Source organism: Sturnira hondurensis, unplaced genomic scaffold (genome assembly GCF_014824575.4).
Source record: "Sturnira hondurensis isolate 20B ecotype Veracruz unplaced genomic scaffold, ASM1482457v3 Scaffold0023357, whole genome shotgun sequence".
Classification (NCBI taxonomy): domain Eukaryota; kingdom Metazoa; phylum Chordata; class Mammalia; order Chiroptera; family Phyllostomidae; genus Sturnira; species Sturnira hondurensis.
Window position 1 is genome coordinate 3,000,123 of NW_028095988.1, and position 12,684 is coordinate 3,012,806.

Sequence of the window (12,684 nt, forward strand, 5' to 3'; positions counted from 1 at the left end):
CCATGGAGCATCATCCAGCCAGAACCCTGCAGCACAAAACTTCGCAAACCACTTTTGACACATTCTATCAGCCACAGCACCTTCTCTATACAATGCACAAGTTTTTTCTTGCATTTCAGATGGGTTTTTCCTTTCTTAAAATAACAAAGCATAATATGCTGAAGATGTTGCTTAGTTTCTTCCATCTTCAATATTAAAATGGCTACACAAAGTTTCACCAATTTTGGTAAGTTCTTTTTTAAATGCAAACTGATATGACAATACTATCTAACCAGCTATTACAATACAATCTAACACAATTGTTTTGAATGAAATTAAAGACAACTAAGTGCTACCAGAGCCATCTTATAGAAAAAAACAGATGAGCTTTTTGGCCAACCCAGTAATAACTATGTACAGTGCCTGGTAGATAGATAAATGAAATATTGGGGGGAACCACTCTGTAAAGTATATGATTCTCCAGCCACTATGCTGTACACCTGAACTACAAAATAACACTGAACACAAACTGTAATTTAAAAAAAATTTTTTTTAAATGGCAGTACGTAAATGCCATGCTCAACTACCCCCATGACCACATCAAAATTACAGAACAATCATCACTCAGAATTTCCTTAAGTTGAACCGAACAGCAGTCCTACTAAGGATATACAAAAGCAGCCACATGGGGACATGTAGGAGGGGCAGAGACCCAGAACAGGCAGGTCCCACATGCACATGGAACAGTTAAAAATCAGGAGGGATGCCCTGGCTGGTGTGGCCCAGTAGGTTGAGTGCCAGACTGTGAACTAAAGAGTCATGGGTTCGGACTTCCGCCAAGATGGAAGCATAGGTGGAAATACTGTGCCTTCTCCCACAACCAAGTTTGACTACAACAAAAGTTTTGAGGAACTAGGACACACCCAAAGACCAGAACACGGAATTATACAGAAGTCCAACAGCTACGAACCGTTCAACGGGGACGGTAAGAGAGGCGGAACCAGCAGCAGAGCTGGGTCGGGCAGGACAGATCCCCCGACCTAGGCGCTAGGCGCACGGGCAGCCCAAAGCCAGTCGGGGTGCGGGGCAGACTGACCAAGGTCGCACATTCGCGCACAGTGAGACGGACCACGCAGGCCCAAGGGGACAAACCCAGTGGTGGAGGGCCGACAGCGGTGGCACACTCGAGTGCCGTGGAACGAAACGCATGGGCCTGGTGACGGTGGTGGCTGTGGTGCCGGTGGGGGTCGCGGCAGCGGGCGGCAGAGGGAAGCCACTGCACCTCTTTAACCCCGCCCCCACATACAACGTCACAACCCAGCGACTGACTTGCCCTGCTCTGGTGAAAACCTAGGGCTCCGATCCTGCTACTTAACAGGCACTAACAGCCCGAAAGATGGCGCAAGAGGAACTCAAAGTCCCAGAGCCAATAACTCTAAGTGACCAACAGATTGCCAGCCTCTCAGAAGCCCAATTTAAGACACTATTTATCAGGATGCTCACAGAATTGGTAGATTACAGTCACAAATTAGAGGAACATATGAAGGCTAAACTAATTGAAATGAAGGGAGATGTCCAGGAAACCAATAGCGATGGAAAGGAAACTGGGACTCAAATCAATGGAATGGACCAGAAGGAAGCACTAAACATCCGACCAGAAAGGAATAAAGAAATGAGAATTCAAACAAATGAGGAGAGGCTTAGGAACCTCCAGGACATCTTTAAACGTTCCAACATCCGAATTATAGGGGTACCAGAAGGGGGAAAGAAACAGCCACGAGTGGAAAACGCATTTGAACAAATAATAAAGGAGAACTTCCCCAGTCTGGCAAAGGACATAGACTTCCAGGAAATCCAGGAAGCTCAGAGAGTCCCAAAGAAGTTGGACCCAAGAAGGAACACACCAAGGCACATCATAATTACATTAGCCAAGACTAAAATGAAGGAGAGAATCCTAGAAGCAGCAAGGGATAAGGGGACAGTCACCTACAAAGGAGTACCCATCAGACTGTCAGCGGATTTCTCAAAAGAGACCTTACAGGCAAGAAGGGGCTGGAAAGAAGTATTCCAAGTCATGAAATCCAAAGACCTACAGCCAAGATTGCTTTATCCAGCAAAACTTTCATTTAGAATGGAAGGACAGATAAAGTGCTTCTCAGATAAGGTCAAGTTCAAGGAGTTCATCATCACCAAGCCCTTATTATATGAAATGCTAAAGGGACTTATATAAGAAAAAGAAGATGAAAAATATGAACAGTGAAAGGACAGCAAACACACAGTTATTAACAACCACACCTAAAACAAAAGCAAACTAAGAGGACAGCTAGATCAGGAGTGGAACCATAGAAATGAAGAACACATGGAGGGTTAGCAACAGGGGGGTGGGAGGAGGAGAAGGGGGGAGAAGGCACAGAAAATAGCATAGATGGTAGGTAGAAAATAGATAAGGGGGAGGGCGAGAATAGTGGGGGAAATACAGAATCTAAAGAACTTGAGACACGTGGTTATAAACTAAGGGGTGGAGAATGGTGGGGGAGGGAGTGTGCGGGTGGAGGGGAATGAAGGGGGGGAATAGAACAACTGTAATGGTATAATCAATAAAATATATTTTAAAAAAATAAATAAATAAACAGTCATGGGTTCAATTCCTGGGCAGGGCACATGCCTGGTTGTGGGCCAGGTCCCTGATTAGGGGTGTGCAAGAAGCTCACACATCAGTGTTTCTCTCTCTCTTCCTCCCTTCCCACCACAACTAAAAAAAATAAGTCTTTTAAAAAAATCACAAGGGATTAAAAACCAAATAAAAAAATCAGGAGTGCCCTGGTATAGGAGACTGTTCTGCATGGCACAGGCCCAGCTCCCACTTGGAAAGGCCAGTGGAAAGCAAGGTCCAGTACACAGGAGCCACACCCACAGATAGGTTCTCCCATGGGGAATCAGGCCTGCATTGTACCTAGGCTGCTTTGAAGACTTGCTTTTGCTGAAACTCCCTCACCCTGAATTGAGGCAGCAAACGTTTACTGCCTATCTTTAAAGTAACTTTGTAAAATCTATGCTAAACTTTCCAAGAGTGTAGCCAGTTCAACCACCTTTCCCTTTGCATTTGCAAATAACCTTCTTCTGTGATGTAACTAAAAACACCCTCTCCTTTGTTTTCTGTCAAAGGTAACCACCTAAAGTGAACTTGTGCATAGTAAATAAGGACCAGCCTTAATGCAATGTGCCCAGAAAAACAATAAAAGCCTGTCAAAGCGAGGGTCGGCGCACTCTCCTCTTGAGAGAGTGGCCGTGCTGTCCCTTTTCCTCCACAGGACTTGGTAGTCCATGTGAATTTGTCTTGTCTCAGCCACAATGTCATGTATCCCGCAAGCCGGGGTCCACGTCACCCTGGCCCAGTAGTTTGGTTGATTGGAGTGTCATCCTGATGTGCTGGGGTTGTGGGTTAAATCCCTGGTCAGGGCACATATGGAAGTTAACCAATGAGTGTGTGAACAAGTGGAACAAATTGATATTTTGTTCTCTCTTCTTCTCCCTCTAAAATCAATCAATCAATAAATAAATCAGGAGGGACATCATCATTGCAGAGGTCTACCCTGAGGAGCAAGGGATCCCAGACCCACATCAGGCTCCCCATCCCAGGGTTCCAGGGCCAGAAAGAGAAGTCACTTATGGCAGTGAAAACCAGTGGAGATTAGGGCTGAGTGAAACAGAGGGCTTCTGAAGTCCCAGGCGTTCCCCTTAAAGGGCTTGCACACAGACTTACTCACTGAAGGACTCGCCCACTCTGAGCTTCATGTTAAATGGAAATGAAAAAAAAAGTATAAAGCAATAATTACACCAGACAAAATAAACTTTAAAACAAAGGTTATTAATAGGCGACAAAGGTCCCAGCAATTCCACTTCTGATATGTATCCAAAGAAACCCAAAACACTAATTCAAAAAGACATACACATCCATATGTTCATTGCAGCATTACTTACAATAGCTAAGATAGGAAGCAACCTAAGTGTCCATCAATAGGTGAATAGGTAAAGAATTGGAGGTGTATATATACAATGAAATATTACTTGGCCATAAAAAATAAAATCTTGCCACTTATGACAATACAGATAGATCTAGAATGCTAAGTGAAACAAGTCAGAGAAAAACAAATACAGTATGATTTCACTTCTATGTAGAATCTAAAAAGCAAAATGAACAAACAAAACAGAAACAAACTCACACATAGAAAGAACATTATGATGGTTGTCAGATGGGAGGGATGCTAGGGAAACGAGTGAAAAGGAGAACAGGATTAAGACGTACAAATTGGCCGTGCCTAGTGTGGCTCAGTGGATTGAGTGCTGGCTGTGAACCAAAAGGTCTCTGGTTTGATTCCTAGTCAAGATACATGTCTGGGTTGCAGGCCAGGCCCCCAGTTGGGGACATGTGAGAGGCAACCCTTTGATGCTTCTCTCCCTCTTTTTCCTTTCCTTCCCCTCTAAAAATATATTTTAAAAATCTTTTTTAAAAAGTACAAATTAGTAGTTAGAAAGTTGCCTAAGAAGAACATTAACCACTGTGGAATTTAATTTAATTTATTTATCTTTTCTTCTTAAATGCCTCTACTTAAAAAGTTCATTCTATCAGAATCTGAAATGAAACAATTTTTAAAAGTTTAGAATTAAGATACTTCAAACTGATGAAAATAAAAATTTTAGAGACTCAGCAACTTGTTTTTCATCTGAGTCTGAATTCACAGACGACCTATCTGTTAACATGGCTTTTTTAATTTAAGATTTTATGTATTTATTTATTTTTAGAGAGAGGGGAAGGGAGGGAGGAAGAGAGGGAGAGAAGTATCCATCAGTTGCCTCTCACACAAGACCCGAGAAGGGATAAACCGCACGCACCCAGGCATGTGCCAGGGCCACAAATCAAGCCTCCAACTTTTTCCTTTGGGGCACAACACTCAACCAACTGAGCCACACCAGTCAGGGCAACATGGCTTTTTAAATCAGTGAATTCAGAATGCCCTTTGTCATCTGGTAGTAGGCAATTAACATGCTATAAACTGGGTCATTTTTATAAAGAAAATAATTCAGCAACTTCCTTTTAGAGGATCTGTGATGTCCAGTCCATTTCTGACTTTACTACTAACATAGAATTACATACATAGATTTACTGAAGTAATGAGAAGGTTATCAAAGAATAACTTGAGGGCTGAATACATTTCTTTGAAAACACACATGTATTCACTCTACATGTGTATTTATGTGTGTGCCTGATGGCCTACTACCTTATTAATTTTTTTTTTTTTTTTTTTTTTTTTAAAGATTTTATTTATTTATTTATCTTTAGAGTGGAAAGGAGAGAGGGAGAGAAACATCAATGTATGGTTGCCTTTGGTGTGTCCCCTGCTGGGAGTTGGCCTGCAGGGAACCGGCCTGCAACCCAGGCATGTGCCCTGACTGGGAACCGAACCGCGATCCTCTGGTTCACAGGCCCGCGCTCAACCCACTGAGCTACACCAGCCAGGGTTACCTTAATAATTCTTAAAATATTAACACCCCCCCCAAAAAAGTCATGACATTTTCACTATAACGAGTAAGAAAAATACAAAAGGCACTATTACCACCTCATCAATTAATGCTTTCTAGCCATCTACCAAATTCTTTAAATCAGTGGCACAGTACAACTTAACCAAAAAGGGAAAAATCAACTAAAAATTTAAAGACAAGCTTCAAGCAAATACTGAAAACCTTTAGTTAAATCAGGTGTTTATAAGGCAATATAGAACTCAGTTCTCAAACTAGTTAGTGATACAAAGTTAAGGGGTCACGCACACCAGAATGGAGGGAGAAAGCCTGCGTATACTGCACTAGGCTTACAATAAGCCAATACAAAAGGAAGATATTCTTAAGCAGTATTTTTCCATGATTTATGAATGCTTGGCACAGCCTGGCACAAAATGCTTGGCACAAAAAAGTGATCTATAAAGTGATATTTAATCTTTACATTATTCTACCAACAAACAACCCTAAGCAACATTTAGTGAGAACTTTCAATATAAATTTTACTTCATCCAAAAGTATTAGGGAATCTAAATGCAAACAAAGATATACAAACAACTACACGTTCTGCCCTCACTGGTGTGGCTCAGTGAATTAATACAGGACTGTGACCAAAAGGTTGCTGGTTCAATTCCTAGTCAGGGCACATGCCTAGGCTGCGGGCCAGGTTCCCCAGCTGAGGGCGTGCAAGAGACAACCAACTGATGTATCCCTCACACATTGATCTTTCTCTTTCTCTCTCACTCTCTCTTCCTCCTTCCCTTCCATTCTAAGAAGTAAATAAATAAAATCTTTTAAAAAAATTATACATACTAACTTTGTTTTTTTCTTTTATTGATTTTAAAGAGAGGGAAAGGAAGGGAGAAAGAAAGAGTAACAATGATGTGAGAAACACTGATCAGCTGCCTCCTGCACATGCCCCAACTAGGGACCTAATCTGCAAACCAGGCATGTGTCCTGAGTGGGAATTGAACCCACAACCTTACAGTTTGCAGGAGGACACCCAACCAACCAAGCCACACTGCCCGGAGCTTTAAATAACTTGTTTTTAACTTCTGGGCTCAAGGTACCACAAAACCTGAAGTAGTACTATTGATTAAAGTAAGATCATTTGTTAAGGAAAGTTAAAAAGAAGAAAATTAAGGGCTTCCAGCCAAGAGGGAAACAAAGGTTGATATACAGTGCCTCCTCACACAACCAAAAAAAAGTCAACAACAAATTTAAAAACAAAAAACAACCAGAACTGACATAAAAATCAAACTGTATGGAATTCTGACAACCAAGGAGTTACAGAAGAAACATTCACCCAGAATGGCAGGAGGGGTGGAGACAGGCAGGTGTGGGTAAAAAGGACTCCGAGCAAGACTGCAGCACACGGAGTAGGTAAACCCAGAGAAACAACTTGGGAACAAGACAGACTTCACAGCCCAGGGTTCCAGTGAGGGGAAATAAAGCCTCAAAACCTCCAACTGAAAACATGTCTGTGGGGGTTGAGGCAGCGGGAGAAACTCGCAGCCTCACAGGAGAGTTGCTTGGAAAGACTCTAGGGTCCTAGAATGTACACAAATCCACCCACCTTGGAATCAGCACCAGAAGGGCCCTGTTTGCTTATGGGAAGCGGAAGAAGTGACTGAAAGCTGACAGAAAGCTGAGCAGGCTGCATTGTTCCCTTTCCAACCCTTCCCCTCCCCCTCCCCCACATACTGAGCCACAATACAGCCAAGTGGGTTGCCGGACCTTGGTAAATACCTAAGGCTCTGCCCCTTACTATGTAACAGGTGCTTAAAAAAAAGGCCCAAATGAAAGAACAGATCAAACCTCCAGAAAAAATACAACTAAGCAATGAAGAGATAGCCAACTTATCACATGCAGACTTCAAAACACTGGTAGATTTTGTAGAGTATGGTCACAGAATAGCAGAAAAAGTGAAGGCTATGCAAAGTGAAATAAAGGAAACCAACAGTTAAGAAAAGAAAAATAGGACTCAGATCAACAGTTTGCATCGGAAAGAAGAAATAAACATTCAACTAGAGCAGAATGAAGAAATAAGAATTCAAAAAAATGAGGAGAGGCTTAGGCACCTGTGGGACAACTTTAAACATTCAAGCATCTGATTCATTGGGGTGCCAGAAGGAGAAGAAGAAGAGCGAGATATGGAAAACTTATCTGAACAAATAATGGAGAACTGCTCCAAGCTGGCAAAAGAAACAAACTTCCAGGAAGTCCAGTAAGCTCAGAGGGTCCTAAAGAAGTTGGACCCAAGGAAGCACGCACCAGTGCACATCTCATTAAGTTATCCAAGATGAAAAATAGGAAGAGAGTTTTAAAAGTAGCAAGAAAAAAGGAAAGTTATCTACAAAGAAGATAAGAGTATCAGCTGATTTCTTGAAAGAAATCTTACAGGCAAGAAGGGGCTGGAGGGAAGTATTCCAAGTCATGAAAGGCAAGGCCCTACACCCAAGATTGCTCTATCCAACAGCTATCATTTAGAATGGAAGGGCAGATAAAATGCTTCCCAGGTAACATCAAGTTAAAGAAGTTCATCATCGCCAAGCCTTTATTATATGAAATGTTAAGGGGACTTACCTAAGAAAAAGATCAAAAGTATGAACAGTAAAATGACAACAAACTTACAACTATCAACAACTGAACCTAAAAAAACAAAACCAAAAACAAATAGCAAACAATTAGAACAGGAACAGAATCACAGAAATGGAGATCACATGGAGGGTTATCAGCAGGGAAGGAGAGGAAGGGAATGGGGAAAAGGTACAGGGAATAAATAGCATAAATGGTAGGTACAAAATAGATGGTGGGGCGGGGCGGTAACAATAGTATGGGAAATGTAGAAGCCAAAGAATTTATATGTACAACCCATGGACATAAACTAAGGGGGGGGGAGAGGAGGTGGAAGAGGAGGTGCAGGGCGGAGAGGAATAAAGGGGGAGGGGGAGAATAATATGGGACAACTGTAAGAGCATAATCAATAAAACATATTTTAAAAAATTAAGAAGGCAACAAATTACTTGGGCATGACACTGATCTTCAAGTATGTTTATTTAAAAAAAAATGTGAACCCTGATCTACATCTGTCTGCATATCATGAGTCACCTGAGAAGCTTTTAAAAATAGCCAGGTCCCTCTTCACATCCTCTGAGGTAGCATCCAGGTATCTGGGGTTAGCTTAAATTCCCCAACTGCTTCTGATGCTGAGACAGATTTTGGAACCACTGCACCAATAACCCTCAAGGTTCCTTTCTTATCTATGACTTAAAAATTCAACACTGACAATTCTGTGTCAAAAGAACTGAATATAATAGCACTTGGTTAACATACTGCACAGCAGCCAATATCACATTTCACCAAGGTAAAGAAAGCATCCTTAAAGTGAGCAAATACAACAGGGGCCACTCATTCAAAACTGACTCGGTCTCTCACCCCTCCTCCCCCAACACTTCTCTAACTTAGGTTCTATTAAATTCCACAGTGGTGAATGTTCTTCTCTAATACAGAGAAAAACATCTCATCAGGCTCACTTAGAATTGTAATGCCCAGCAGACACTCAAAGGATTCAAGTTCCTGTATTTATCCTCTGCAAATATTTTTTCAAAATCCTGGCCCAAGGATATGTTCATTGACTATAGAGAGAAAGGAAAAGAGGGAGAGAAGAGGACAGAGGGAGGAGAAAAGGGAGAGAAAGAGATGAGAGAAAGAGATGAGAGAGAGAGAGAGAGAGAGAGAAACATCAATTTGTTGCCTCCCCTACCTGCTCTCACTGGGGATTGAACCTGCAACCTCTTGCTATACAATGTTGTGACCAACTGAGCCACTGGCCAAGGCCTCTGCACATTTTCAACTAAAATGAAATGTTTTGGAGGCAGAGCGAAGGGGTCCTCAGAATACGTGCAAAGAATTCCTTCTAAAGTGGGCCAAGGTGTATATAAAATCCCTCCCAGCTTTTCTCCTAAAAAGTTATTTTTAGTAAGGAACAAAAGTAATTTGGGTCATTCCTCGTATAATAATATTGTTCTATCAATAAGCATGAGCCATCTGGGTGGCTAGGAGACTGATTTCTTCCTAATGCTAGCCTACCCAAAACAGAAACTTGTGTGGTTACACAGGATCCTAGCATCTTCTTTGGCACCCCTCTCCACACTAAGCTTAGTTATTCTGGGCAAAAGACATCATTAGGAACCTACCACTTAGTGTCCCGGATATTCTTAAACCAAGTATAACTAGATTCCCCAAACATTTCATGACTTATTTAACGTTCTTCATTTTGTTGAATTCTCCTTACTAATTTATATAGATATAAAAAAAGCTCCACTTTACACGTCGAAATGATTAGCACGAGATTAGCACTACCAAATGGCAGGCTACGATTTCAACTCAGCTCTTCAAGCTCTAAGTTGAAAATCCTTCCCACATCCTCTTCCACATTTGTCCTTTCCCAATGGCGTGAGCATACAGTAGCACTGGGGTTACTTCCTACCAAACAGAAAGGTTTCCCACCACTCTAACGTTCAATTGTGCCATACCCGTTCACTGTAACAGGATCCTAGGAGTGCAGGGGTAGAAACCAAACGGCGGAAGGAAGCAGAACTGTCCAAACAAATAAAAATCCTTTACTTGCAAGACGGCAGGGGCTGAAGTTCCCCTAACAACAATTCTCTCAACGCTTTCCCCGGCTTCAGAAGGAGAGGCCGTGGCGGCGCTAGTTTTCTCTACTTCTGCGTCCTACAGCTCGAACTGGAAAGAAAGAGGGGTAGACAGCGGGTCCCTAGGGATGAGCTCCCTTCCCGCCCCAGAAAGGTACACAAGGGGCCCCGGCAGAAATCCGTTGCCTCCAGTGAGGACGTGGGAGGAGGGCAGCGCTAGAGGCCTCCAGGCCAGGGTGCTGAGCTGGCGCGCACTGGAGCCGGAATGGCCAGGCAGCCGGATCTCTAAGACATTCGGCCGAACTGACAGCCCGGCTCCTGCTTACCTCCGTCCTTCGCTGCCCTCACCTGCCCCACCATAGGCCCAGATACTGCGGCAGCTCGGACTGCGGCCCTGCCTTAGCCAGCTCAGGGCAAAGCCCCGTCAGCGAGAGGTGCCCGGCCTGCTCGGAGCGGCCACGGCCGCGGAGCTTTCTTTGGAGCTCCTGCTAAATCCGGCGCTCACTTACGTCGTCATCCTTCCGTGCCCTTCCTCCTCCTCCTCCTCCCAGCCTGCGCTGCGTGCCGAAGGACCGGAATGCTAGAGAAGCCCGGAGCTGGGGGCGTGGTTTCCCCTTCCCCTTCCGGTGGCTTGTGAGCGCCCCCGCCCGCGCCCCCGCCTCCCCTCCGCTCCCATTTCAGGCCTGTGCACTGCGCTCGGAGAGGTTGGGCGCGTTTCACCTCTGTGTCGATGTGTTGAGGACCCGTAGAAACTGTGATCTAGGAATTCCAGATGCTTTACAAAGCGGCTTTGATACTTCAGACCTCTCTGAAATTTCTACTTTCAAAAGGCTAGGGCCGACCACTATTACTCTGTGGCCTCTCCTCCCTCCACTAATCCCTTTTGCTAAACACCAAAAACCTCGCTCCTGCTCTGGATGCTCTGACCCAGGCTTTTTTTCTTCTGTTCTCCAATGGTGACCTTACCCTGTGGTAACATACCAGATAAGTGGTATTATATTGAACCATTTTGTCTGTCCCCCGCCGTTGCTCAGCTGAGTTTGAGAACGATTACCACCGAGGGAAGAACCTGGATATATGCACTGTAGTAGCCCTGGGACAAAATAGTGACCTACAAACGCTAACTCTGTGCTGTAAATCTGTCATTTTCTGTCTTATTGAGAGAGGAAAGTGGCATCAGCCTGATATGTCGAAGTACTAGTCATTCAACATTTTTAAAATGTAAACACGAAGTAGTCTTGTAAGCCTTCAGCCTAATTGTGGTGAAAGAGACAAACAGTTATAATGCAACATTATGACAGCTAGAAAACATAACCTCCGTTTCTGGTGGAAAATAAACTCAATTGGGACATATTCTGAAACATGTGATCAGATCACTAGGGAGGAGTAGAGAGAGGCTGTAGGAGGAGGTTACCTGAGGTAAACACTCTAGGACAGGATTGGCTGAGAGGCTGAAAGCTCCAGAGCATATGGACTTATGGGCCAGAAGATTTAAAATTAAAAAAAAGGCCAGACACTGGCTTTTGGGCTCTCTTCCTCAGGGAGGCCTGGATGATCATGCTGCAGCTGCCTGCATTTCCCAAAGGACAGTGATTTGGTTGGATTTTGGATGGAAGAAGAATCTCTGGGCACAACCTAGGATGGGGCTGGCCTGGTAGACCATGGCAGAGTTATTCTTTGGGTGTCCTAGAGAGGATGAGGTCAGAGGCAGAAGCCTGCCATTCTTCCAAAATTGTGTAGCTTTTGTATCTTATGTTGTTTTGGTTTATAAACTAACCCTGTAGAAATAAGATAATTAAAAACTAACAGAGGACCCTGGCTGGTGTGGCTTAGTGGATAGAATGCCTGCCTGTGAATCAAAGGTTCAATTCTCAGTCAGGGCACATGCTGGGTTAGGGGCCAGGTCCCCAATAGGGGGTGCTTGAGAGGCAACCACACATTGATGTTTCTTTCCCTCTCTTTCTCCCTCCCTTCTCCTCTTAAAAATAAATAAATAAAGTTTAAAAAAAAGCTAACAGAGGGAATGATAGAATTCAGGTGTGAAATACAATTCAGATAAATTTAAGTGAGTAAAGCTGCAACTAAAGAATTAAAGACATTAGCCTTAATAGATAGGCTTAAGTTACTAATGCATGTGGGAAGCCGTTATACCAAAATTGTGTAGCCTTTGAATTAGGACTCCTTTCCTTTATCACCAAACCTTTGTGTCCTGAATTTTGCCTAGAGGGTGTCGGTGGGCAGCAGGACCCCACTTGCTATTCAGTAACAATTCAATTATGGGTAGAGAGGAGTTGGGTACAATAGATATCAAGGGTTGGGTGCTAGGAGACTTGTCATCCAGGTGCAAGCAATTAGGGTAGGCATTGACTGTAAAGAAGATCAAAACAATAGTAAAACTGAATACAATCTGGTTTGCTTTTAGTTATCATGTGTGTCAGCAAATTCTAAGCAATGTTAGTAATAAAGTACTCCTTCCCAAAGGAAAGTTTTTCTT

The 12,684-nt window shown here is 43.3% G+C and overlaps 1 protein-coding gene across 6 annotated transcripts in view; it reads right to left on the minus strand.

The window, feature by feature from the left end:
- Window positions 1-10,727, minus strand: part of SENP5 (SUMO specific peptidase 5) — a 77,221-nt gene extending 66,494 nt beyond the window's left edge. For 3 of the 6 annotated variants that reach the window (XM_037037648.1, XM_037037649.1, XM_037037650.1), the window contains exon 1: window positions 10,700-10,727. In XM_037037648.1, the coding sequence (XP_036893543.1) occupies window positions 10,700-10,707 (8 nt within the window). In that variant the 5' untranslated portion in view covers window positions 10,708-10,727. The other 3 variants (XM_037037651.1, XM_037037646.1, XM_037037647.1) reach the window with 2 other exon arrangements.
- Between the last annotated feature and the right edge of the window lie 1,957 nt (window positions 10,728-12,684).